Source organism: Aphanomyces astaci, assembly GCF_000520075.1.
Source record: "Aphanomyces astaci strain APO3 unplaced genomic scaffold supercont1.1, whole genome shotgun sequence".
NCBI lineage: Eukaryota > Oomycota > Saprolegniomycetes > Saprolegniales > Verrucalvaceae > Aphanomyces > Aphanomyces astaci.
The window spans coordinates 308,801-330,213 of record NW_009798264.1 but is presented as its reverse complement, the minus strand read 5'-3'; the positions used below and the strand labels follow the sequence as shown (position 1 = coordinate 330,213).

Genomic DNA, 21,413 nt, shown 5'->3' with positions numbered 1-21,413 from the left:
TCTCAACACATTTCATTAGCTTTCCCGATTCGCACAAAGTAAACATAATGTATCCAATCAGAGACAAGAATTTTCAGATTGACCAATAGGAGCTATTCGTGATGGTAAATTCGTTCCAAATGGACATAACACACATATTTATTCTTGCATTTACTCTCATTGATTGAAGCTCTTAAATTGTTTGTTTAGGTTAGAATTGCTTTGTTTTTTTCGTTTTAACGTTACATGATCATTCATACATCTACAATTGCTATGACCTAGATCTAAATGTCATGGGAGTCTATTCGTCCTTGGACTTGAGGCCCTTCTTCACCAGCAGGTCCTTGACAAACTACCCAAGCATCATATTAGATGAGTTCTCGAGTACATCATGCACAATGAAAAGACGTACCGCCACGGACGGCAGTTGGTTCGTTTGATGCTTGGAGTGGATGAGCACATCTACAAACAGACAAGACATCCCGTGAGCACGTGCATCACATGCCGATGATGGTCGGATCATACCGTTGAGATAGACTTCAAACTTGCCACTTCGCCCAGCGTATTGCATCAAAGGGGTGATAAACACGATCGGGATGAGGATGATCATTTGGTAGTCCTTGATGAATTGCGACACGTAGAAATCGAGCTTGTAGTCGAAGTTGTTCAGGAGGAACGTTTCGCCATGGAACACGGTAAGCGCGAGGAGACCTTGCACGATAAAGATGAGGAACGCGAGAAGCATGCCTTTCAGCGTTGGGGCCGCCCTCTGGCCAAAGCATCGGAGGTTTGGGAATCCCTTGACCAGGTTCGCCGCCATGTGACTGTAGTGGTTCGCATACGTTTCGGTATCGTACTCAATGCGCACGGACGCACCGCTCTCAGCCTTCTTGATCGCGGGGGCCGCGGTGGCAGAGGACGACGTCGACTTGGATTTTTTCTTGGTGGACATGGCTGTGACGTGCGACGGCAATTGAATTCTGATCGTTGACGTCTCACCAAGCGGCCATGGATACATATCCGGATATATATCCGGATAACCCCAGCCCAGACACAAAATAGACGTGGATTTTTCAAACAATCCGGATATTGTGGTATCCATATCCGGATTGCCACGTACCATGTCAACCAAGAAACGCCGCGGAGGCGACGCCCTCAAGAAGTCGACGAAGAATGACGACAAGATCCGAGTAGAGTACGACAAGGTGGTGTACACGACGGCGTACAAAGAGATTGCGGCGACCATCAAGCACGACTACCCTAGCATCGAATGCCGAGGCAAGGCTTACCCGTTGCGTGGGCACAAGCAGCAGTGGATTTATTTGCTCTACGTGATCCAATTCACGTTGGCCATCTTGGTCACGTTTGCCGAGGACTTGGTGAAGCGATACGAGATTCCTGTCGATGATCGATGGCTCGACTTGCTGCGAAAGAACCGGTACTACCTCATTCCAGGCATCATCATGTTGTCCCCGGTCCGTCAACTGCTGGCCAACTCCGGCGCGTTTGAAGTGTACTTGAATGGTACGTACTACATTCAAAATCGGCGTTTATGTCACGTGCTATCTCGCAGATTCGTTGATCTACTCGGCGTTGGACACACGACTACCCCTGACCGCGGAGGTGCGATGTGACTTGCAACATATCGGCGGTACATTCACCATTCTGTTGTTGAACGTTTGTAGAAGCTGTATTCGTTGCTCCAAGCCAACGGCATCCACCCCGCAAAGTAGAATACTATCCACGAAATGTTAACGATTACAAATCTCGACGGCTGTTGAGTTCCCTTCTTGCGGCGGCGCCGCACTGCAGTCCCAATTCAATGCATTTTCGCTTGATTTCAAAGGGACTGTGTCCTTGAAGTTGTCGTGCGAGGCTTTCGATGGAGTCACCTTGTTTCTGTCGCAGGAGACATTCTTCGCCGTACGTAAAGCCTGCTGCCACGACCGTCGTTGCCGCCAAGAACATCGCCGCCATCACCATCACCACGGCCTTTGTCCACGCCATCCCGTTGAGATTTGTTTCGAAAAATGGAAACGGTCACTTATGCTAATGTCACTATACGATTGTACTAGTGTTCGATATAAAATGGCAGTTACATTTGTGGGTACCGTATTTCGATTGGTTCTGTACTTAACCAGTGGGTACACGAATATCGGGATTATGTAAAAGCTAGGTACTGAACTCTCCTGAATACGGTCATTCTACCTTACGATTTTAGAACGAACATGCAAGGGTGGGAAATGTCTACTTATGGCATTATGCAGCGCTCAAGGCACGTCCTCGATACTGCAGAAGCTATCGGGATTAGTTGGCCTTGGTCGTCTTCTTGATGCCCTTCTTGTCCAGGACTTGCTTGAACGCCTACAACATCCACGTACATATCCTTGATTAGAACTCGAACTCCTCAAGCTGAGGAAATGATGGCATGTTACCTCGTAGTTCGGCATGAAGCGAGAGGTCAACGTGGACGAGACCAACTCATCTACAAGAACGAACGAACGATTGCCATGTGAGATCACCACATCGTGAGACGGATATGTACCATTGAGGTAGACTTCGAACGCGCTCGTCTTGGAGACCAATTGCCGCACAGGGGACAACACGAGCATGAACGGCACGATCATGAACTTGTGGTCTTCAAAGTACTTCATGTTGTCGGGGTGCACTTCAATTTGAAAGTGTTTCACTGCCATGCTGCCAAAGATGAAGATGAGCGTCATGAGGATTTGAATCACGAAGATGGCCGTGGAGAGACGGTAGCTGAGCGGCGACATGGCGTATTCTTCCGCCGTGACCGTGAATTGTGGGTACTGCTCGGACAATCCTTGTTGGTACAGCTTCAAGTGCGGCCCGAACGCAGTTTTATCGTACTGGATGTGGATCCGGTCGTCTGACTTCTTGTCGGCGGCAGTGGAAGCAGCTTTCGACGCCATGATGTGATGGGGATGTATTTGCTTTGTGGCCGATGACGTCGGAGTCATGTTCGGATAAAAATAGTGTTTATGCGGACGATATGTCATTGTCCCACTCACATTTTTTTATTTTCAAAAACATGCTGAAATCGCAGAGTTTGTGAAGGTAGGAACTTGTGGGAGCAGTATGAACATACGAAAACATGTCCTGGCAAACTAGCAAACGTTACTGCACTGGTAGAAGACGACTTTCCTTATTAGCGTTGTAAGTAAACTCTTCAATGTATTGGGGTTTCTACAGTACAGAATTTAAGATGTCAATTATGGCGTACAAGGAATAGATAATTCGTTTATCGTCGTTATTTAGCATTAATTAAGTGTTTGCCCCAAAATAGGGCAAACCATCCTATTGGCTGAATTGCAAAGGTCGCGATCTTGGCGCATGCACGAAATATGCCAACACCCGCCAAGGCGAAGCGGGCGAAGGCAGCGAAGGGTGTAAACCCCAAGACATTGGCATCGTGGAAGGAGCGCTTGGTTCAGCTGCATCAAGCCCGGAAGGACTACCTGTTCCATCTTCGTGAGACAGATTTGACCATTGGAGCACCGGTGACGTTGGTCGAAAAGGTAGTCAGTCTGACATGTTCCGTCGTCGATGGCACATTTCAAACGAGTCCCCTCTTGCAGGTTTGCCGTGTGGTGGAGTTAGCTGGCGGGTCTATCGCACTGAAGGAGTCGCCCCCGCTGCACCTTTCGTACAAGGTACAGTACCCAAACCAAACACTTCCACGCCACACAAGGTTCTCAATTCGGATTGCAGGATTGTTTGCACAAGCATCCATGCACGGATTTAACCTTGGCAGGGCTCGAAGTGAATACATGGATGCCCACACTTGTAGCTCGTACAGTACCTCCAGGTAAACGTATCGTACACATTGAGTCTACTGGGTAACCATGTTGTCCACAGGCATCCCGATCAAACCTTCTGTATGCACGTCGTTGTTTCTACAGCGTATGTGACCCTTCCATCCTTGTACGCGCTATATCGTACACATACTCCATAGACTCCAACGTTAACGACGGTGGCATGGCACACATTGTCAAGCTCAAATTCGTCCAAGTCCTCGACATTTCAGGGTACTTCTGCTCCCTCAACTTTCTTGCGCGTACTACGTGTATTAGCTTATGTCGTCGTGGGTAGATGTGAAGTACTCACTGACGCATCGCTGCACGTCATTCGCCGCACGTTGAGCCAGCTCTCCGAGTTACGAATCAACGACTGCCGCAACTTTGGCAGCGACGCGCTTGCTTCGACGTGGTCCGACTGTACCCGGCTTCGTCGCCTTTACGCCCAGAACTGTCCTGGAGTGACTGATCGTGTCCTCCATTGCGTTGCCACAACGAAGCGGGCGTCTGAGTACTCAACCCAAGTGCTCGACATCCGGCGATGCCGGAGCATCACCGACTCTGGCGTGGGCGATATTGCCACGTCCAAACAAGGTACGTACGTCCATCCTTCCTCATCAAAAACAGTAACACCCCCCCATGACTTCTTTGAAAAACGGATTGTCACGGGGGTAGAGATGGCGCTGCAATTCCTTGGCCTTGGTCACTGCCCGCACGTGAAAGCGATGGCGTTTTTCGCGTTTGGAACGTCTCGATCGCTTTCGTATGTCGACACGCTGGACATTGCGGGCTTAGACATTGACGAGACTGCCATAAGCTGGCTCACACAGGGCTGCCGCACGTCGCTTGTCAAGTTAAATGTGGCGCATTGCGGCAAACTCAACGACTTTTGTCTGGTTCTTCTTGGCCAATGTCGAAAACTGACATGGCTCAGCTTGAAGGGGTGCGCCCTTGTCTCGTCCATGGGTAATGCTAGCACCCCCTCCTCCTTCGCCTTTCAAATCAATGGGGATTTCAACCACACGATGGATCGTGGCAGGGCTACGAAACCTCTTGCAGCCTCCACCTACAACCGATGAAGGAGCGCCGTCGTCCAGCTGCCGCCATAGTCAACACAAGGAACCCGACGACGGCGACTCGTCCCTATTGACGTACCTGAACCTGAAGAACTGCGTCCGGATCGACGATGCGGGTATGGCTGTGCTGGGCCAAGCATGTTTGGACCTCGAGGGGCTCAACCTGCGGGGGGTGCCCCGCGTGACGGACATTGGCCTCACGACACTCGCAAAGCGCTGCACGGTCCTGCGCTCTCTAAAGCTTTCCGGTACGTCTTTTTGTGGTTGATCACCATCGTCGAGTGTATCTGCCTGTTCTTGGGTCGCCACCAACATCACAACAAGGATGAGTGAGTAGGCTGTCGCAACCCTGCGTTTTACGGTCGACCGGACATTGGGGATGACGGCTTGCGCGCGTTGAGCAAACTCTGCCGCCATCTGACTGTACTCGACTTGGCCGGCGCCCCGCGCGTGTCGTCCGTCGGAGTCGCCGCCATCGCCGCGACCTGTCCCAAGTTGGAAAAAGTCACACTGACCGACACGACGATTGACGACAATGCGGTGCTGGCGCTCGCGGCCCAGTGCCCTGCAATCCACACCCTTCACTTGACCAAAGTAACATTATGTGTTGCCATCGCTGCAACTTTTTCTTTCGTAACGCGTAGTCATGTATGAATCCCCTCATCGTGTGGCTGCCGGGACGGTTGTATTAGTGTCGCTTCATCACGGACGCCGCGGTCGAAGCTATTGCCAGTGGGCTGTTCAGTCTGCGAACACTATCGCTGGCGTTCAACTCGACCATCTCAAACAAGAGCTTGGTGGCCCTCGCAGCGACCAAGTCGCCCGTGGAAAGTTTGGATTTGAGTGGGGACGTCCTCATCGACGACGCCGGGATGATGGCGCTAGTGGCCGGATGCCACCGTCTCCGCCACGTTCTCGTCAAAGGTGCGAGCCACATGTCGTTCGTTGCTCGTCCTGATTTGCTATGGGTGCCCGCAGGCTGCGACCGCCTCACCGAAGGCTGCATCCGCGACTGCACGGCAAATCTCCCGTTTTGCCGCCCGCAACCGTGCCCAGAGTCGCAACAATTGGAGCCTCGATCACCCCCTTGGATTTCCATTTACGAGCACTTGGTACGGCAGTACACCGGTGCATGCAAGTTGCAAGCGTCCGTGCGCAAGTGGAAGCAACGGGATGCGTCCCTCCGAGTTATGGCGCGGCGGAAACTGCGACGGAGTCGGCGCGCCGCCATCAAAATCCAGCGATGTTATCGACGGCACCACCAAGTGAGGAAGAACTCCCATCAACCGATCATTTGGAAATCCATGGTGACTGTCTGGGGTGATGTAGTGGCAGGCGTTCCTGCACATGCTATCGCTGGGCCGCAACCTCGACGCCATCTTACATGTGCAAGCAGTGTACCGGGGCAACAAGTCTCGAGTCAAGTCGCGGGCATGGAAAGTACTGGCGACCTCCAGTGCCACCACAATCCAGCGCGGGGTTAAGCACCACCTGTACCGTCGACATGCCCACGCGCGCGACATCCAGCGACTCTACAGGGGGCATCGGGGCCGCCTCATCGGTCACGAAGTGGTGCGTATGAGGCGCCAAACTGCCGGCGACCAAATCGTGGCGTGGGTGCGCCGGTGTCTCGCCCGCTATGAGTTCCACCAGAGGTAACCCCCTCTCGTTCCCCCTTTGCATCCACTACGGGACGACGCCTCACGAATGTATCTTTGTATGGGGGTGGGTGGCATGCACGTAGAGCCAAAGCCATTTCGGCGCACGTGCGACGGATCCAACGCGTGTATCGTTCGTATGCCCGTCGCGGCCGCCTCCGCCGCCTTGTGGTCGCGTACATTGCGAGTGCTACACGTATCCAATCGGTGATGCGCATGGTGCTGGCCAAAGCCAAAGTCGCCAGGCGTCGGGTGCTGTACCATAGCCGCAGCCTGCGCATCCAAACGTTGTATCGAGGGTACAAGACCCGTCGGTGGTTCCGGCACTACAAGGCTCATGTCATCGGCGCCGCCGCCCAGATTCAAGCGTGGGTGCGCAGCAGGTGGTGCCGAATCAAGTACCTCTGGACCCGGAACTGCATTATTGTGGCGCAGCGCCGGTTTCGAACGTACATTTCAATTCGGGACATGCATATCCTAGCGCTCCAAGCGCTCCACTTGCGGCGATGGGGTACGTACGGTTCTGTCCTATGGTATTCATGTAACGCCAGTACTGGCACCGTGCCCCCCCTTACCCCCTATTACCCCCCGTTTTCCACTTTCTTCGTTCGTGTACATGCTTGACTTTATATATTCAGAGGCAAGTGAGATCATTCAACGCGTATACCGCGGCCACCTCGGGCGTCGACGGGCGACGCTGTTTCGCAAGATTCGGCGCGCCAAGTACGCCAAAAAGGGCCAGAATGCCACCGAATTTTTCGTGCGTCGACGTTTCCTCCGGCGGGGGGCGGCTATCACGATCCAGAGATGGTTTCGCCCGATTCATCAGCGCATGCGCATGGAAACCATCCACGGCTGGCGCGTCCGCCAAGCTAATCTTTGCATCCAGCGCTACATCAAAGGGTGGCTGGCACGAGTGTTGGCAGGTCGCGCCAAAGCGAGGCTGGTGGCGGCGTCCCAGGACATGCAACGGTATAGAACACCCACAACCTCGACTAGCGCCGCGAGGAGCTGGACGATCATGATTACATTGAAACGAGTGCAATTATATTTCATGGCATTCGTGATGGATCGTAGGGTGTATCGAGGCCATCGAGGCCGACAAGTCGCCCGTGCGAGGTGGCTAGCCCGACGGCGGCTTCTGGCAGCCATCTACGTCCAAAAATTCGTGCGGGGATTCCTAGCGCGATGTTATCGGCGGCGTTTCTTTGTCGAATCCACGGCCGCGGCAATCAAAATGCAAAAAGTGTATCGAGGCAACCAAGGGCGCCGCATTGCTGCCATCGAGTACGTCGTGGTCGTGACGTCGATGTATATGTTGATGCACTAATATTGATGTGGATTTGCATGCACTCCACCTTCAACAAACCCCCACATGAGCCTGTACATTCAAAGTGGAATGTTGTGCCTTGAACACGTAGGCGTGCCAAGAGGACGTTGGCCTCACGGGACAAATACAAAGCGTCGCTGCGGGGCAAACTCGACTTGAAGCTAGACAAGCGAGAGCGCAAGTTTTTACTGCAACGGCAAATTGCCCTCATGGAGATTTCCCACAAAAACCTCAAGCGACGACGGGTGGGATATGAAAAGAAGATGGAGGACGTCCGCGCGCATCGAGCGGCGGTGTGGGCGCGGGCAAACGAAGTCGTGTCCGAGACGTACGCGCTCAAGCGGTACGTGATTCCACTGTAACACCGTGGCGATATGAATGGCATACACCTGAGTGCAGAATGGCATTCAGCTGCGTGCATGTAGATAACTAGCTAGCTCTACATGCGTCTAACCGTTGCATTGTTGTTGCTTTGTTGGTGGTTACTAGCAACCTCGTCGGGGCCAGCGAGAATGTGTTTGTGACCAAGATCGAGCTGGACGAGGATTTGGCGCGACAGGCGTCGCTCACAGCGCAGCTCACGGACGTGCACGTGAAACTGACGGCGTTCAAGCAGATGCTGCAAGCCAAGATCGCCGACGTGCGCGTGATGGACCCGGTCGAGTTTTGGACGATTGCGCGGTCCAGTGGTGTGTTTGACTTTACCAGCCCGAATGATCGTCGCGACGAGAACGACGATGTGGCAGCGGCCTAGTATTGATGTGAGTCTATTTTTAGCGTCGATTACATGTCAAAGTGGCAGCCGCCATGATTATGGCGTGCCTTGAATTCCGTTGATAAGATTGATTCGAGGCCCGCCATCGACCAGAAAGTGTATTATTGCACGTCTCAATGGGCGTTCATTGTTTGTTGTACTTTCAATCAATCGCACACACACATATGTTTGCCGCCCCAGCCGGTGGTCGTAGTTCTGAGTCCACGACCGTTGGGAGTAACCAGCTTCTTGACCCAAATCAGTCTGACGTTCCTTCGACACTACCCCATGCCCATGATCAGGCTAAGGGGGGACATGGCGAAGCAGAGTCCATGTGGTACTTTTGTCCGGCGTTGGATGCGTTCCAGGTGGAGTTGGGAGCGGACATTCGCGACGCATTCCTGAGTCCTTCCAAGCAAACGGTGCCCCTTCAATCGGACGTTGCCTTGCCCCTATTGCACGCCTACGACTTGCCTTTGTCTCCCCTGCCTTCGCCAACGCCCTCAAGCGCTTCGATAGCTCATTCGCCAACACATGATCATCCCGAACGTCGAGCCAGCGCAAGCAGCAGCGACGACTCTGGCCTAGGTGACGACATTGACAACGACGACGACAATGGTTTGGACGAGACGCTGTCTGGGGAGCCTCCCACCACCGGTCGGTGGACAAAGAAGGAGCACGAGCTATTCCTCGAAGGCTTAAGACGGTACGGCAAGTCATGGAAAAGCATTTCGAACCTCGTCGTGTCGCGCACGTTGGTGCAAATTCGCACTCATGCGCAAAAGTACCTCCAGAAGCAATCCAGGTCGTCCAAGACCGGAGCAGCGTACCAGTATTTGGCCGGAAACCAGCCCCCCAGTCGCCACCACACGTTCCATCACCAACAAGCACAATCTACACTCCCGCATCACTTGGCCATGTCGTCCTTCTTCATGCCGCACCAACAGCAGCAGCTACGGTGGCCAGTCCCCCCAGCCTATCAAAACGATGCCATCTATCGCCAATTGATTTTGGCGAACCAACAACACCTCAGCACCACGAGCAACAACGTGATCGACGAACTGTTAGACCACTCGGACGATGACAACGAAAATGCCGACGATGGCAACCAACCAAACAACCATGACGAGTGGGACGACGACGACGACAACGAGCTTCAACACATGATGATGGGTTGCGAAACGAGTGGCGACAAGCGACGGAGTTCGGCCCCGGCGATGTCGTCGTCGCTCAAGCCTCTGGCGCCGTCGGTGGGTTTCAAGCGAAGGCGACTCGACGAGACAGGTACGGCGTACTTGGATCCTGCCGTGTCGTACGTAGCCAGGACGAACCCGTCGACGCACTTTTTATTTCCCAGTCACACATCACCTCAGCAGTTAGGAGGGCCGTATGGACACGTACTACGGAGCCCACAGCTCATTTAACACGATCCACAACCAACGTTTCTACAGTACTCCTGTACTGCGGTTGATTTTACTATGGCTACAATACTCATGTTGAGCTGAAGACATCCTCGAGCCATGACCTTGATCATGAATACAGATATCAGTGCATTCAGTAACACTCAAATATCATAAACCAATTGGGTCCATGATATCGATGCAATCGAGGCATGCCAGATGATGAATATCACATACATGAAATGCCTCTTGAGGCGCAAAGTCCGGTGGCATTCAGTCACTGGATGTAAGTGGGTTGGATTGATACAGAGCTATGTCAAGTAAACTTTCCTCAAACTATCTAAGCACTCCACCTATTTGTTGTACATACAGCTCTCCCGGCTCTGTATTCGCTGTCGGCATGCAGCATGCGCGTCCAATGTTTGTAGGGCTCGTGCAATATATATAGTGACTTTTGACGGTTTCATCATTTGACGTTGACTTATCCGGATTTCCGATGGAAGATCGGCGAATACAAACTCCAAGTATGATTTGTAGCGGTTTCGGATTTGTTGAACCATGAACTGAGTCATGTATCTTCTTCACACCTTCCATTTTCCTTTCCAGTGACGACCAACTCGTGATGATCAGCGGCCTCTTCTTGATCTCCCAGAAGGGAGAAGTGGTGCTCAACCGCCTCTACAGAGATGACGTCAGTCGTCGCGCCGCCGACGCGTTCCGCCTGCAAGTGATTGCCGCCAAGGAAACCGGATCCCTTCCGCCCATCAAAAGCATCGACGGATGCTCGTTCTTGTACACGCGCCACGAAAACCTTTACCTCGTTGCCGTCTCTCGCGCGAACATCAACACAGGTACAAAGATACAAAGACATCACGCGCATGTGATTCTACATCCGCTTGGATTGTCATGTGTCTAATGAGGTCACATGGTAGCGCTTGTGTTTCAATTCCTCACCAACATCAACGGCATCTTCCAAGATTACATGGGGAAAAAGTACAATGAGGTAGACGTGTACACGTCCTGCATTCGATCTTCACATGTCCTCCTTGTAGGAGAGCATTCGGAACAACTTCACGTTGGTGTACGAACTCCTCGATGGTACCACGCCATCCACGTGCTCTTGTGTGTTTCTTACTTCGCATTTCCACGTAGAAACGATGGACTATGGGTATCCTCAAAACTGTGCGTCGGAAGTGCTCAAAATGTACATCAATCTTGGGTCGTTGTCGGTACGATCCATGCTTTTATTGAATCGCCCGAAGTCCTTATGTCTTCTGGCACGGGCAGGCGGAAGCGGCGGCGTCGGCGGCGCAACCTGGCCAATTAACGTCCCAAATCACTGGTGCCATCGACTGGTATCGTCCCCATTGCCTTCATCATCATCGTCGTCGTCACCTGCGATCTCCTTAGGCGACGGGAAGGCATCAAGTACAAGCGCAATGAAGTGTACTTGGACGTGTTTGAGAGCGTCAACTTGCTTATGTCCGCGAACGGCGCCGTGCTTCGCAACGAAGTGGTCGGGCAAGTAGTCATGAAGACCTTGCTCACTGGCATGCCGGAATGCAAGGTACATGCGTTGACCTTGCGGTGAAGTTTGATAGCTTGCGTAACAAACCTGTCTAATGTAGCTCGGGTTGAACGACAAGTTAACCATGCTCAAAGGCGATGGCGCCGCCAAGGCGGCTGGACAGAAGCGGACTCAAAAGGAAGTCGAGGTACAGAACGATGTGATACAGCATGTTATCGCCGCCAGCCAGCACTAATGGACGACGACCAACTGTGGTGTAGATTGACGACTGCACGTTCCACCGATGCGTCCGCCTTGGCAAGTTCGACGCTGACCGCACGATCACGTTTATTCCGCCCGATGGCGAGTTTGAGCTGATGAAGTACAACACAGCAGGCAGAGGAATCGTTCCCTGTGGTTGATGCATTGGTGATTCGTAGGTACCGCGTCACGGAGAACATCAACTTGCCCTTCAAGATCATGCCAGCGTATCAGGAAGGCAGTTCCACTCGCATGGCCGTATCGTTGAAGGTTCGTTGATGATGATGGTCATGCGATATTTGCTAACCCATTCCTTAGATCGCGGCGACTTTCAGTGCGCGTTTGTTTGCGACCAACATTGTAATCAAGATCCCCGTGCCCCAGAACACGGCGCGCTGCAAGATCATTGTGCCCATCGGAACGTACGTCGTCGTCGATGGATGAGAGAGATAACATGGGGCCTCATGCATGTGCGATCGTAGGGCGAAGCATGCACCGGAACACCACGCGATCGTGTGGAAGATCCGAAAGTTCCAAGGCACGTTGGAACGCATGTTGGACGCGGAAATCGAAATGCTCAAGGGCACCAAGGAGAAAGTGTGGTCGCGTCCTCCCATCCAAGTGGAGTTCCAAGTGCCCATGTTCACGTCGTCGGGTCTGCACGTTCGATTCCTCAAAGTGTTCGAGAAGAGCTCGTACCAAACGACCAAGTGGGTGCGCTATGTCTCCCGCGCTGGGCAATACCAATTGCGCATCTAGTTTCACCGCCATCATTGAATATATGCCTTGTGTCACTCTGGACCAGGGCTATGGAACGTTACCATGTGATCAATGGGCATGCTGATGATGCATGCCGTGACTTGTGTTCGACGGAGCAAATGCTGCAGTGGGGAAAATAAGGAAAATAATCGACTTGGATTGGCTGCAAAGATAAAATTCTCGTGAATTGATTGGCTGCCTCGAAACAGATATTTTTGGACTTACATTTTCAAATTTGCGCGCGAAGGAAGAAAGGACAACCGACAGTAGGGTCCGATGGAAGCGACGGAGACATCGGATGGGTTGACAAACAGCGTACAAGGGACGATGTCAAAGGAGAGCTGTATCGAAGAACGGTAGGTCCTTCCACTAATGTGTGCATGGACTGCATGTTATTCGCTCACCATGTTTACCATGGTGTTGGTTGCAGGCGGTATGAAATTGAACGACAACGTGCCGTCAAGGCAAACCTGCAGCGGGATATTGAAAATTTGCAACGAAAGCGCCGTTGCATTGCTTTGCAAAAGAGCCGCCAGGTTGCTGATTACTACACCATGCATGGCCAAGTTTTGCAAATGGAAGAAGCACGAGCCAATGCTCTGGAGAAACGACATGAATTGGACCTGAAGCTGCAAGCCACAACGAAAGAAAAGTCCAAATGGAAGCAGCGGGTCGCCCACGTTGTTGAGATTCAAAGGCAAGAAGCGCTGCGATGGTCTGCGTTCACCGAGAGTATACAAAAGTCCATTGAGGGCCAAGCCAAGCCCCTTGATCTCGAGACCAGTCTGCGTGAGGAGCGCGACATGGTGAACAACGTGCTTCAACAACAGTACGACAACGGGGCCAAGGCGTTGCAAGAAGCCAAGCACGAGATCCACGAAACCAAAATGATACTCAAGGACATGGAGAAAAAGAAAAACATCTTGGCAACCCAACTTCGCCAAGCCCAAGGCAATCACGATCAACTTCTCGCTCGTGAGCAAAGTGCACGCGCCACAACTGAAATGCAGCAGATCATGCGAATGGAACACCCGTCAACGACCCCCGTGTCCAAGCCCCCACGTCGTCGCCACGCGATTAACAACACGATCACGGACAATTAGTTCGCACCCCCCCGTTTTCATAAAACATCGTGTTTATTATATCCATTTGTAGGATTGTAGGGATTTAGTCGGTGTACTTGAACGAGTTGGACCCCAAGTCAATAGCACCGCACAAGTACGTCGAGCGCTTCTTCTTGTTTTTCTCACGGGTGAAATCTTTGCCGCGGACCTTGAGTAGCACCGTGTTGGCCTTGCTGCCGACACCATCTTCACCAAACGTGGCCGCATCTACACGCGAGATTGAGTCAGTCCATCAACAGGAGCCATGTGAACACTCACAGCTGTTGTCGCGAAGGGTTTCGTCCACAATTTGCGTGCTCCAGTATTCACCGTCGACACGCTGGAAGGGCACTCCTTTTTGGCCTTGTTCGCCAAGCTACGTCAATCCTTGAGGTACTGCGGCAATCCAGTTGTTGCACTTACCACCGTTGGCGCTTCAATCTTTTTAGGCGTCCACGCCGCTGCGGCCGCGGCGGCTTCGACGCGGCGCGCTTTTTCCTTAGCTACTTCATCTTCGTCTTCAGATTCGTCCGAGCTTTCGTCCGACGACGAAGAGCTGTCGGAGCTGCTGCTTTCGGTCTTTTGTTTCTTCGAAGGGGTCGACGCCGCCTTGGACGCAGGTAACTTTCGCTTGGCAGGTGCCGCTTTGGTGTCTTCGTCGTCGGAAGAGTCGTCCGAAGAGGACGAGTCTGACGAAGACGAGTCGTCTTTCGCCGCGACAGGTTTCTTGGCGGCCACAACCTTCTTGGTGGCCACGGGCTTCTTTTCCGTTTCGCTGTCGGACGAGTCAGACGAGTCCGAGGAAGACGAGTCGTCTTTCGCCGCGACAGGTTTCTTGGCGGCCACAACCTTCTTTGCGGCCACGGGCTTCTTCTCCGCTTCGCTGTCGGACGAGTCCGAGGAAGACGATTCAGCCTTCTTCGCCACCACTTTCTTGGCAACCACAACCTTCTTGGCAGGTGGTTTTTCATCTTCCGAAGACGAATCGTCCGATGAATCCGAAGACGACGAGTCGGCCTTCTTGACCAATTTTTTAGCAGCAACCACGGGCTTCTTGGCCGCGACGGGCTTTTTGGTGTCTTCATCAGACGAATCATCCGACGAATCCGACGATGATGACGAGTCGTCCTTCTTCGTGGCCACCACCTTCTTGGCAGCGATGGCGGGAGTCTTTTTCGCGGCGACGGCGGCAGGCTTCTTGTCGTCGTCATCGGAGGAGTCGTCCGACGAATCCGACGATGACGACGACGAGTCGTCCTTCTTTGTGGCCACCACCTTCTTGGCAGCGACGACGGGCTTCTTGGCAGCGACGACGGGCTTCTTGGCAGCAGGTTTTTCATCTTCGTCAGACGACGAGTCGTCCGAGGTATCTGACGACGACGACGACGACGCAGCCTTTTTCGAAGCCACCACCTTCTTGGCCGCAACCACCTTCGTCTTCTTGGTGTCCTCATCAGACGACTCGTCCGAGGAATCCGACGAAGAGGACTCTTCTTTGTCCTTCGATCCCCGGGGCTTGGTTGCCAAGTAGTGGTTGTACACTTCAAGCAAGTCCAGCTTATTGGTTGCCGCGAACTCCTATTGGTCGTGTATGATTAGGTTGCGAGCTCCGTGGAATCAAGGTTGGTGAGCATGATGCATATAGATATGTACCTTGTTGGATTCTTGGGTCAAAGCCTTGGCAGATTTCTTCATGCCGCAACTCGTAAGGAACGCATGGATCACAGGGAACAAGTCCGACGCCGCCGTGGTCATGTTGAACAATATCTTAGTGGTTGGTGAGTGTGGAAATGTGGTCGCGACCGGTGATTGGCCCCCGAGAAGAGTCAAAACGTGATTTGATTGGCTCTCGTCGCCTCTGGTACCCATGTGGTGATTGGTGGAGACCGCAGGCACCTCATTCCCTGACCTGCGATGGCCGCCGCAATTGCCGACGATGAGCACGTGATGGTCAAGATCGGAGGGCTGCAGAACAAAGCATGGGCCTCCGATACGTCCAAGTTTGGGTACAAGATGCTGGAGAAGATGGGGTGGAAAGCAGGCCAAGGTGTCGGCAAGGACCTACAAGGGCAAGCGACTCATGTAACGATCGTGAAGCGCACAGACGGCCTAGGGATTGGATGCAGCCTCAAGCAAGCCGAAGTCACGGGATGGAGCTCAACGAGCTCGAATTTCGCCGACGTGTTGGCGGCGTTGAATAAATCGTACGGCGCGCCGGAAGCTTCGGACAAGCCGTCGAAAAAGGACAAGAAGGAGAAGAAGGCGAAGAAGGAAAGCAAGAAGTCGTCCATCAGTCGACGGATTCTGTATGCCAAGCGCATCAAGAACAAGAACGCGACCTCGTACGACGCGAAGGATATGGCGGCCATCCTCGGCGATGCCGTTGGGGCGTGGGGACCTTCGGACGCCTCGAAGAAGGAGAACAAGTCTGAAGACGTCGGCGAAAGCGAGAACGACGACGAAGAAGCGGCGCGGCAGCGAAAGAAGGCCAGGAAGGACGCGAAGAAAGCGAAGAAGGCGGCTAAGCAGGACAGTGAATAGGTCGTCTCGGTGTATGTATGTATTCCTATTTTAATAACCCAAGCAAGCATTAGTATGTTGTTGAAGTGTTTTGCGACGTTCCGATTGGTTCATTCCGACTTTGCATTTTAATCGGACCATCGCATTTGTACTTGATATTTGTAGCCAAAGTTAAAATTCCACACATTCGGATACGTTATTATCCGGATACGCGCGCTTTCCACCCAATCCATTCCAGTGAATCATGGACACTGCAATGCCGCCGCAGCCGCAATCGTCGACGAGTCCGCCTCCAGGACCGGTATCGACGAGTGAAGATGCCCTTGCAGGCATGCATGCTCTCGTGCAGACAGCTTTGGACTACAAGCTCAAGGTACACATGGCCACACAGTCGTCGTCGCTCAATCAGATGGCTGATGTCGTGTGATGTCTCCAGGGCAACCCCGTGACGTACAACGTGCTCGTGTCCAAGTTGGAGGTCCGTAACTCACCCCTTGGCAAATATTTGCTCAATATCCGTTCTGAGCTCGACATGATCCCTCCCCGTAGAACACCAGCGAGGACGAAGAACGCCGACAATTGTACCTTGTCCTGCCACGATGCATCTCCACGTTGACGAAGGACTTGGACGCGTACCACGAGCTCGTGCATCGCATCTACACATTCGACTTCCTCACCACGATGCCCATCATCGATGCGTACATTCGCTTGATCACACACTTGGTCACGGCGCACACATCGTTCCTCCAACCAACGATCCACATGCTCGTGCGCAACCTGCTCCGCGTGCCCCGCCCCGCGCCCTTGTCCGTGTCTCCATTGGCGGTGCAAATCAAGTCCACCCTCACTCGTCGTGTGAGCATCGGCATTCCCACCGTGAACTCTGGTCCGTCAGAAGCCGAGCTGGCCGCACAGTTCGAAGCGTCGCTGCAACAGCGCTTCGCGTCGGTCCACGCAGCGTTCGAGAAGGTTCTGCATCTCGTCCCAGCGTCCATCCATCACGTGTTCCAGTGTCTGTGCGAGTACTACCCGCACAAGCGCCTCGAAACTCCTATCCAGCTGTCGTACCTGACCAATTTGTTTCAATTGACCACGTATGCCAAGGTACACGACACAGACATAAGCCATGTGTGTTGGTTCCATGGATTTTATGCCGCTATTGTCGTTCTTTTACCCAAAATTTGCTTGACTTTTGTGCTGATTCGACAAACCTATCATTGTACTGACTCTTGTATGGACAAAAGGTCCAGTGTCACACTAATTGGAGTCACATACTAAGTCGATGTTGAATTGGTGAAAGAGTGGACTTGATTGGCTACTTAATTCGTGTTTTGTGTTTTGATTGGTCAATCATCGATTGTCTGCCGATGTATTGGCCAAATCTATCGATCGATTCTTTGTACTGAAATTGTATCATCACACTAATTGAAGTCACACACTAATTTGACTGGTTGATGGTGATTTCCTGCCATCGGATTGGCTAAATCCTTGTGCGGATGATTCTATGTAATACAATTAATATATCGCTGCTCTAGTTTAGAATATAAAACCAACACTATTTGGATATGGATGTAGGGATTGCAAGAGCGCGTTCTGGGTCTCGTGGTGGAGAAGCTAGTGGCGATCGACGTGGAAATCAAGCTGGAAGCGACCGAGGAAGACGTGTTCACGATGGACGACTTCTTGGACGATGCGACGTGCGTGGACCCAGAAAACCTCAAGGGCGTCGACGAGATGGCCGACAAGCTGGACCATCTCATGCTCGCCACGTTCACGTACTTGGAGGCGGCGGCGTCCGACCACCCGCGGCTCTTTGCGTTTCTGCTCAAATCGTTCGACCAGAGCATCCTCAACACCCACCGTTCCAAGTACCCACAGTTCCTCCTCTTTTACATCTGCAAGAGTCCGTCCGAGCACCAGGAGCTGCTTCTTTCGCAGCTCATTTCCGTCGCGCTCGATGCCAAGGTCCCACCCGTGACCCGGCTCAGTTGCTCGTCGTACCTGGCGTCATACGTGGCCCGCGCCAAGTACCTCGGCCTCAACGCCATCAAGCACACGCTATTCCACATCATGCGGTACATCCATGGACAAGTGGACGTCCTCGACGAAGCCGCGGCGGCGATAATCCCGCCCTCTTCCATCGTCGACAAGTGCCTCGTGGATCTCGTGCAGTCTGCATGTTACATTGTGTGCTTTCGAGGGCTCGAGCTGTGTGGATCAGAAGCTGGCTACACGTTTGTGCGGTCGCTTGGGTGGACGCGGGTACTGACGTCGCGGCTCCACCCGATGCGGCATGCCGCGTTCCATGGCGCCGTCGCGGCCGAGTTTATGAACGTCGCCGAGTTGTTGGGGTTGGTGTCAGATGAGGCGATCGAAGGGTTGTGGGAAGGCATGAAGCAGGCGCCGTCGGCTAAAACCCTCGAGCGAAGCAGCAGCGCCGCGACTGCCTCCATGTGCTTTTTCCCGTTTGATCCATATTTATTGAGAAGGTCGTTTCGGTTCATCGGGCCCTTGTATTTGTACTGGAAACATGCGGACCCGACGTTCTCGGGCAACTCGGATGCGTTTGCGATGGCCCAAACCCACATGAAGGCGTTCGAAGCCCGCGAACATGGGAGCAGCAGCAGCGACGACGACGACGACGTGGATGACAATGCCAGCATGAGCAGCAGCAGCTACGTGAGTATGGGCGGCAACGCAAGCAGCTTTGTCCGAAGCAGTTTGAGCGAGATGAGCGTCGTGGGCAGTTTTACAGGCAGCGAAGACTTTGAGTTTGGAGGTCGACACAACCCAGCGGTGGTGGTGGTGGCCGATCCCATTGAAGGGTGTGACGGCGCGGCGGCGTCGCGGGGGTTCAAGACCACGTCCCTGTACTACCACGATGAAGAAGAGATTGGCTTTTAACACAAGATAGAGAAAAACGAGATTATATAAGTCGTCATGATGGTGTTTGTTTGTATCGGACGACTCCCAAGTACATGGCCTATGAGAACTCCTATTCCTTGGGAGTAGCAGCAGCAGGAGGCTTTTGGGCGGAGGCGGCGGCGTCGTTCGCGTTGGTCTGGGAACAATCGTGACGTGGAGCAGGCACGTGTGATGCGATTCTTACCTGTTCCATGAGTTCTCCAATCGACTTTTCCAAGTCGTCGATGCGACTGCCCATTTCGTCGATACGTCCAATGATGGCATCAGACATTTGTGCGAATCGGGATTGCTAGCGTCCACGTCAGTCCACATGACGGTCGAAGCATGGAACGGAATGTAGTAGTTACCATTTGCTCCAGCAGGCTCTGCACGAATACTGTTAGTTCTTGCGAATCTTGCTGTCCTGCGGCATTGGCAGCGGCTTCTTCACTTGCTTTGTTCTACACACACAAGGGGAATGATCATGCCATAGGTACTTTCCGTCGCCATCGCCTCCACCTCATTACCATGGTTGCAATAGGACTGGCGGCGGGGGCGCGCTACTTTTGGACTTTGCGTATGCCGTGATTTCTGGACCCGCTCAATTCCGTTTTTTACATTTTAAACACGTACGAAACGAATGGTGTCCATATATTGAGTGAGTCAAACAGTAGTTTTAAACGTTTTAAACAGTGTACTCGTTAAAGTATGGTACCCCTTTCGCACTTAACATGGATCTTTTCTTTCATCATTCAATTGCAGTGCCGCCATGTCCGCGGCGGTTGAGTACAACTGGAATGTCGAGTACAAGAAGGACAAGCGGCTCAAGGAGATGAAGGATGCATGCTACCAGATGCTCACACGTTTGAAGATCGCAGAGACCTCCGCGAAGGAAGCCTCCGCGGTAAGATCCTTGTGGCACCCTTGCTCTTAAGTGTGACTTGTTGGCACGTAGCGACCGAAGAAGACGGTGCCCGTGGTGCCATACAATCTCGACTCGTCCTCTTCCAACACTGACTCGGATGGACGAAACAAATCGTTCTCGAATCCCATGGACGAGATGAGCGAATACGAAAACGATGGCAGCGATCGAGGTCCACGGGCGGCCTCTGTCACCGTCGACCTCTCCGACCGCGATGAAGACAACGAAGACGAAGATGTACGTGTCCCTCATATCCCTCATTATGTCTTACTATCCTCTCTTGACATGGTCACAAGGACTCGGACACTCCTTGTGTCGTGTGCAAACGCAACGACAACGACATGGAGAGTATGTTCTGCGAAACCTGCGACGACCGTACGAACTCCGAGCGCGTGTCCTCGTTCCGTTAACGATTGTTTTTCGCCCTAGTCTACCACACGTATTGTGCTGGAATCTACCAAGTGCCCGAAGGTCCGTTCTATTGCCCCCCATGTTCCAAGAAGACGGCGGCTGTTCTGCTTCAACGCTTTGTACGTTGTCGTGCTATTGCAATGGGCGTTCGTTCATACTATCTGGTGTGTAGATGGCGGCGTCTCCGTCGGACTTGAACGACATGCTCGTGCACGTGGCTTCGTGCCCGAGCATGGAAGAGCCGTGCGTACACCCAACGCACAAGGACCACTGCTCGTTCGTGAAAAACTTACTCCGATGCGCCGCGATGCTCAGTGTGCAGCTCCAAGGCACCAAGGTGGCGTCGCAACTCGCGTTGGCCCTCGGCTACCACGCCGCCCACTGCCACGGAGCGCACTTCTGCCACGTCCCGCACTGCAACGACGCTAACCGACGCAAACACGTGCACCCGGGCGTGCAGCCGCTCAACCTGGACGAAGACGAAGAAGGCGACGATTAAACCATATAACCCCTTGAATATCTAGCCTCGTAAGAACAGCAAAAAATGACTACTATTTTGATGATAGTAGAGAGGTTTCGCAACTCATCTTTACATTACCCTCATCATCACAATCTCGACAAATATCGTTTTCAGGACAATGATAATGACAAAATAATTTACGTTTCGCAACTTATCCTCATCCGTGTCATTGCACTGCCTCCGGTTAAAGAAGTTATTCGGATATATTCGTTGGGTGTTGGTGTCGCCACATTGCGACCATGTCAATCACACAGCGTAACCTCATGGAGCTTGCCCCCTTTGCCAAGACAGCGCGTCAACGAGCCACCCTACATGCACTGATCGCTGCATATGTCATCGAAAGACCACTCATTCCAGCCATTCGCTTCAACCTCGACGCAACAACGAATGCCACTGCCATCCTCGACTATCGCTTTGACATCGCTGGTGTGAAGGAGTTGGGTTTTGTTCTGGGTTTACCTGCTGTCATCATCACACCCAAACGCGTA

The 21,413-nt window shown here is 52.8% G+C and overlaps 13 protein-coding genes across 15 annotated transcripts; 7 read left to right on the top strand and 6 right to left on the bottom strand.

The window, feature by feature from the left end:
- Positions 1-154: 154 nt before the first annotated feature.
- H257_00114 (hypothetical protein) lies at positions 155-963 on the bottom strand. The gene is made up of 3 exons (XM_009822645.1): positions 505-963; positions 392-441; positions 155-331 (listed from the first exon to the last, which is right to left on the bottom strand). The coding sequence occupies exons 1-3, from the start codon at positions 929-931 to the stop codon at positions 281-283; spliced, it is 528 nt and encodes a 175-aa protein (XP_009820947.1). The 5' UTR covers positions 932-963; the 3' UTR covers positions 155-280.
- A 127-nt stretch (positions 964-1,090) lies between these two features.
- Positions 1,091-2,031, top strand: H257_00113 (hypothetical protein). The gene is made up of 3 exons (XM_009822644.1): positions 1,091-1,503; positions 1,553-1,602; positions 1,665-2,031. The coding sequence occupies exons 1-3, from the start codon at positions 1,101-1,103 to the stop codon at positions 1,710-1,712; spliced, it is 501 nt and encodes a 166-aa protein (XP_009820946.1). The 5' UTR covers positions 1,091-1,100; the 3' UTR covers positions 1,713-2,031.
- On the bottom strand, positions 1,511-2,031 carry H257_00112 (hypothetical protein). Its single transcript, XM_009822643.1, has one exon. The coding sequence runs from the start codon at positions 1,984-1,986 to the stop codon at positions 1,738-1,740; it is 249 nt and encodes an 82-aa protein (XP_009820945.1). The 5' UTR covers positions 1,987-2,031; the 3' UTR covers positions 1,511-1,737.
- A 135-nt stretch (positions 2,032-2,166) lies between these two features.
- Positions 2,167-2,990, bottom strand: H257_00111. Of its 2 annotated transcripts, XM_009822642.1 has the most exons (3): positions 2,525-2,990; positions 2,415-2,464; positions 2,167-2,343 (listed from the first exon to the last, which is right to left on the bottom strand). In XM_009822642.1, exons 1-3 carry the CDS (start codon positions 2,961-2,963, stop codon positions 2,287-2,289), a joined length of 546 nt encoding a protein of 181 aa, XP_009820944.1. In that variant the 5' UTR covers positions 2,964-2,990; the 3' UTR covers positions 2,167-2,286. The 2 variants fall into 2 exon arrangements, with proteins under 2 accessions (XP_009820944.1, XP_009820943.1); XM_009822641.1 differs by having other exon boundaries at positions 2,415-2,990.
- A 332-nt stretch (positions 2,991-3,322) lies between these two features.
- Positions 3,323-10,206, top strand: H257_00109. 2 transcript variants are annotated; one of them, XM_009822638.1, is made up of 17 exons: positions 3,323-3,521; positions 3,582-3,656; positions 3,715-3,811; positions 3,862-3,906; positions 3,959-4,031; positions 4,096-4,394; positions 4,476-4,766; positions 4,840-5,124; positions 5,214-5,470; positions 5,569-5,800; positions 5,855-6,141; positions 6,206-6,531; positions 6,621-7,045; positions 7,173-7,506; positions 7,612-7,821; positions 7,956-8,207; positions 8,354-10,206. In XM_009822638.1, exons 1-17 carry the CDS (start codon positions 3,348-3,350, stop codon positions 8,616-8,618), a joined length of 3,927 nt encoding a protein of 1,308 aa, XP_009820940.1. In that variant the 5' UTR covers positions 3,323-3,347; the 3' UTR covers positions 8,619-10,206. The 2 variants fall into 2 exon arrangements, with proteins under 2 accessions (XP_009820940.1, XP_009820941.1); XM_009822639.1 differs by having other exon boundaries at positions 7,956-10,206.
- H257_00110 (hypothetical protein) lies at positions 8,780-10,060 on the bottom strand. The gene has a single exon (XM_009822640.1). The coding sequence runs from the start codon at positions 9,336-9,338 to the stop codon at positions 8,922-8,924; it is 417 nt and encodes a 138-aa protein (XP_009820942.1). The 5' UTR covers positions 9,339-10,060; the 3' UTR covers positions 8,780-8,921.
- Positions 10,207-10,610: 404 nt separating the features above from the next.
- On the top strand, positions 10,611-12,714 carry H257_00108 (hypothetical protein). The gene is made up of 11 exons (XM_009822637.1): positions 10,611-10,869; positions 10,951-11,021; positions 11,071-11,116; positions 11,171-11,247; positions 11,306-11,373; positions 11,429-11,585; positions 11,647-11,733; positions 11,807-11,907; positions 11,966-12,056; positions 12,105-12,208; positions 12,269-12,714. The coding sequence occupies exons 1-11, from the start codon at positions 10,641-10,643 to the stop codon at positions 12,543-12,545; spliced, it is 1,308 nt and encodes a 435-aa protein (XP_009820939.1). The 5' UTR covers positions 10,611-10,640; the 3' UTR covers positions 12,546-12,714.
- A 71-nt stretch (positions 12,715-12,785) lies between these two features.
- H257_00107 (hypothetical protein) lies at positions 12,786-13,648 on the top strand (the record flags this gene model as incomplete). Its single annotated transcript, XM_009822636.1, has 2 exons — positions 12,786-12,901; positions 12,976-13,648. Exons 1-2 carry the CDS (start codon positions 12,822-12,824, stop codon positions 13,646-13,648), a joined length of 753 nt encoding a protein of 250 aa, XP_009820938.1. The 5' UTR covers positions 12,786-12,821.
- A 27-nt stretch (positions 13,649-13,675) lies between these two features.
- On the bottom strand, positions 13,676-15,481 carry H257_00106 (hypothetical protein). Its single transcript, XM_009822635.1, has 4 exons — positions 15,302-15,481; positions 14,072-15,226; positions 13,928-14,024; positions 13,676-13,876 (listed from the first exon to the last, which is right to left on the bottom strand). The coding sequence occupies exons 1-4, from the start codon at positions 15,401-15,403 to the stop codon at positions 13,713-13,715; spliced, it is 1,518 nt and encodes a 505-aa protein (XP_009820937.1). The 5' UTR covers positions 15,404-15,481; the 3' UTR covers positions 13,676-13,712.
- Positions 15,482-15,543: 62 nt separating this feature from the next.
- On the top strand, positions 15,544-16,244 carry H257_00105 (hypothetical protein). Its single transcript, XM_009822634.1, has one exon. The coding sequence runs from the start codon at positions 15,563-15,565 to the stop codon at positions 16,187-16,189; it is 627 nt and encodes a 208-aa protein (XP_009820936.1). The 5' UTR covers positions 15,544-15,562; the 3' UTR covers positions 16,190-16,244.
- Positions 16,245-16,381: 137 nt separating this feature from the next.
- H257_00104 (hypothetical protein) lies at positions 16,382-19,115 on the top strand. Its single transcript, XM_009822633.1, has 4 exons — positions 16,382-16,541; positions 16,605-16,646; positions 16,718-17,272; positions 17,744-19,115. Exons 1-4 carry the CDS (start codon positions 16,413-16,415, stop codon positions 19,070-19,072), a joined length of 2,055 nt encoding a protein of 684 aa, XP_009820935.1. The 5' UTR covers positions 16,382-16,412; the 3' UTR covers positions 19,073-19,115.
- H257_00103 (hypothetical protein) lies at positions 19,080-19,649 on the bottom strand. Its single transcript, XM_009822632.1, has 4 exons — positions 19,600-19,649; positions 19,441-19,533; positions 19,278-19,382; positions 19,080-19,229 (listed from the first exon to the last, which is right to left on the bottom strand). The coding sequence occupies exons 1-4, from the start codon at positions 19,600-19,602 to the stop codon at positions 19,164-19,166; spliced, it is 267 nt and encodes an 88-aa protein (XP_009820934.1). The 5' UTR covers positions 19,603-19,649; the 3' UTR covers positions 19,080-19,163.
- Positions 19,650-19,823: 174 nt separating this feature from the next.
- On the top strand, positions 19,824-20,987 carry H257_00102 (hypothetical protein). Its single transcript, XM_009822631.1, has 5 exons — positions 19,824-19,976; positions 20,028-20,231; positions 20,291-20,369; positions 20,424-20,524; positions 20,578-20,987. The coding sequence occupies exons 1-5, from the start codon at positions 19,842-19,844 to the stop codon at positions 20,902-20,904; spliced, it is 846 nt and encodes a 281-aa protein (XP_009820933.1). The 5' UTR covers positions 19,824-19,841; the 3' UTR covers positions 20,905-20,987.
- The last annotated feature ends 426 nt before the right edge of the window (positions 20,988-21,413 follow it).